Source organism: Emiliania huxleyi, assembly GCF_000372725.1.
Source record: "Emiliania huxleyi CCMP1516 unplaced genomic scaffold EMIHUscaffold_685, whole genome shotgun sequence".
Lineage (NCBI taxonomy): Eukaryota > Haptophyta > Isochrysidales > Noelaerhabdaceae > Emiliania > Emiliania huxleyi.
In genome coordinates this window covers 98-2,790 of record NW_005196866.1, presented here as the reverse complement: position 1 = coordinate 2,790, position 2,693 = coordinate 98, and the positions used below count along the sequence as shown (strand labels likewise).

General features: G+C 65.7%; 1 protein-coding gene across 1 annotated transcript; it reads left to right on the top strand.

Moving 5' to 3' along the window:
• EMIHUDRAFT_120673 (hypothetical protein) lies at window positions 1-2,383 on the top strand (the record flags this gene model as incomplete). Its single annotated transcript, XM_005762275.1, has 4 exons — window positions 1-574; window positions 645-778; window positions 1,008-1,100; window positions 1,271-2,383. 4 exons carry the CDS (start codon window positions 1-3, stop codon window positions 2,381-2,383), a joined length of 1,914 nt encoding a protein of 637 aa, XP_005762332.1.
• Between the last annotated feature and the right edge of the window lie 310 nt (window positions 2,384-2,693).

Here is a 2,693-nt window from a genome sequence, read left to right as displayed (position 1 = left end):
ATGCCATGGCGGGCCGCCCCGCCGAGCCTGCGCGGTTCCGAGAAGAACAGTAAGTACGCGCGCTTCTCGATGTCTCGCCGCTTCCCGCTCTGGGCGCTGCGCGTGCGCGACCTCATCGCGCTTCCCGACAAACATTTGGCACGGCACGAGGATCTGGCCGCGCGCGGCCTGCTGCACGAAATCACGGAGGACGATGAGTGCGTGCTCTTTGTGAGCCACACATGGCTCGGCAGCTCCCATCCGGACCCGGACGGCTGCAAGCTCCGCCTTCTGCGCGGACTGCTCATGGACGGGCTCAACGGGAAGCTGGACATCCACGAGTGGCCACTGCAGCGGCTCGTGTGGGGCGAGATGCACATCTCGGCCAAGCACCTCGCCGAGCACCTTGCCGACGGCTACCTTTGGATTGACTACTGCTCGATACCGCAAGCGGCTGAAAACGTCGAGGCGCGCCTCGACGCCATCAGCAGCATCGGGACCTACATCACCTCGTGCTCGCTCTTCGTCGTACTCGCGGGCGCGTGGCGGCACGAGGGCGGCGCGCCTCGCGACTATCGGGCCTGGAGTCGTCGCGGTGAGGCCACCGCCTCCGCGGGCTGGGTGTATGAGCTGCGGCGTTCGCACGCACGCCCTTGAACTTGTAGGGTGGTGCCGGCTCGAGCAGCTTGCGAATGCTCTCTCGCCGATGCCAAAGTGGCAGATCGTCGCCCAGTCCTCCTCTTCCGTCTTCACCTACGGCGGCTGCGGGCAGATGGCCAGCAACTGGCTCGCGACTCCAGTCGGCCACGGCGATTTCACCGTCGAGAGCGACAAGGAGGACACACACACACACACACACACACACACACACACACACACACACACACACACACGGCTCACCCACGCGCACCGGGCCTTGCACATTTGATGCCGTGGGGCTCCTGTCGTCTAGACGTGGAGTCGCGACGCCCGGCCCTTGCCCCACCACTCTGTGTGTGTGGAGAAGTTTGCACCGCACCGCACCTTAGGAGATCCTGGGCCCGCGGATCCTCGAGCTGCTCAACACGCGCGCGGCGCACGCCCTCTCCACCGGCGAGCTTCTCTGGTACCGCGTGCTCACGGTACGAGGCCTAGCGCAGTTCGGCGCAGCATCAACCCTTTCAAAGTCGGTGTCGAGCCACCGGCGTAGCAACGCGTCGGCCAACCCACAAATCCGTGCAAACGTAGCTGCTATGCGCATTGTATCTGCTGCCTCACAGTTCCGTGCAAGCTGAGCTGCTCGGGCGCGCAGGCGCTCGCCGAGGCCATCCTCGCGGGCACGGGCAGCGAGGTGGACCTCCCTCAGCAGAGTGAGCCACTCGACGCCTGGCTGCACCGCATGCAGTTTTCCTCGCCCACCGACGGGCGCCGTTCCGGACTGACGCCGCTTCGCTTCGCAGTCCTGGCACGCCGCGGCGACCTCGCCAGCGAGCTGATTGCGGCGGGCGCAGACGTCGAAGCGCCACTCGCGGACGGGCACCCCTCGTTCGACTTTATCCGAGGCGAGACCATTCTGTACCGGCTGTGCCGCTTTCGCGATGCGCCCGAGCTGGTCAGTATGCTCCTCGACGCTGGCGCGGACCCGACGCGGCACGATAAGGAAGTTGGTGCGACCCCGCTCCACACCGCCCTCGCTGGCGGCCACGCCGGCAACATCCGTGTCCTGATGGAGCGCTGCGGCGGCGCCATGCTGCGCTCCGTCACCGCTTTCGGCGATTTGCCGGTGGGCATCGCCGCCTTGTTTGGCCGCAAGGACGGCATCCAGTGCTATTTGCGCGACGCCGCGCCCGAGCAGCGGGAGGCCGTCTTCGCCAGCCTGCAGTCAGTTGACGGCTTCGGCGCTTGCCTTCTCACGGTGAACCTCTCCCTCGGCGTCGGCGACGTCGAGACGCTCGACTTTTGCATCAGCCAGGGCTGCGACGTCAACCGGCGCACGCCGCGGGCGCTCTGTTCCAGCTCTTCGACGGCAGCAACCCCCCTTCTAATGTTCATCAGCCGCGCTGTCTGCTTGGTCTCCGACTGGCTTTCGAGGATGGCCCCCCCATTCTTCGAGCTCTTTGACAACATGCCGGGCGCGGCGCCACTGCATTTCGCAGCTCTGACGGGCAACCTCGGGGCCGTCGACTTGCTCCTCACGCGCCGCGCGGACCCGGACCTAAAGAACGCTCGCGGGCGAACGGCCCTCGCTCTGGCTGCAATGGCGGGACACAACGACGTTGTGCTTCGCTTGCGCGCTGCCGGCGCCCGAGACATCGAGGCGGACGGCAAGGGCGGCGGCGAGGATCGGCGGCGTTGCTGGCTACGGTGCGTGCCGTCCAAGGAGGAGACGGCCCAGCTAGGCGAGCACTCGGCCACACTGAGGTGACGCGCCGGGAGTTAGACCGGGCGGTACGGCGGTAGAGCGCCGTAGCAAGTACTCGAGCTACGAGCATTGCACGGAACCCATCTCACATGGGGTGATTGATAGGCGTACGTATGTGACTAGTTGCAAATAGAGCCGTACGGGTGGTGTGAACATGATGAATTTTAATATGTTTTTTGTCCGTGTTGCTCCCAAGGCCCTCGCCCGCGCTCCCTGAGGCCATGGCTTCGAAATGTACTGGGACAGAGCCTGTCGGGACCCGACTCTGATCCCTGAGCCCCTAGCGGCGGGCTCGCTCAGGGCGGCTCGAAGC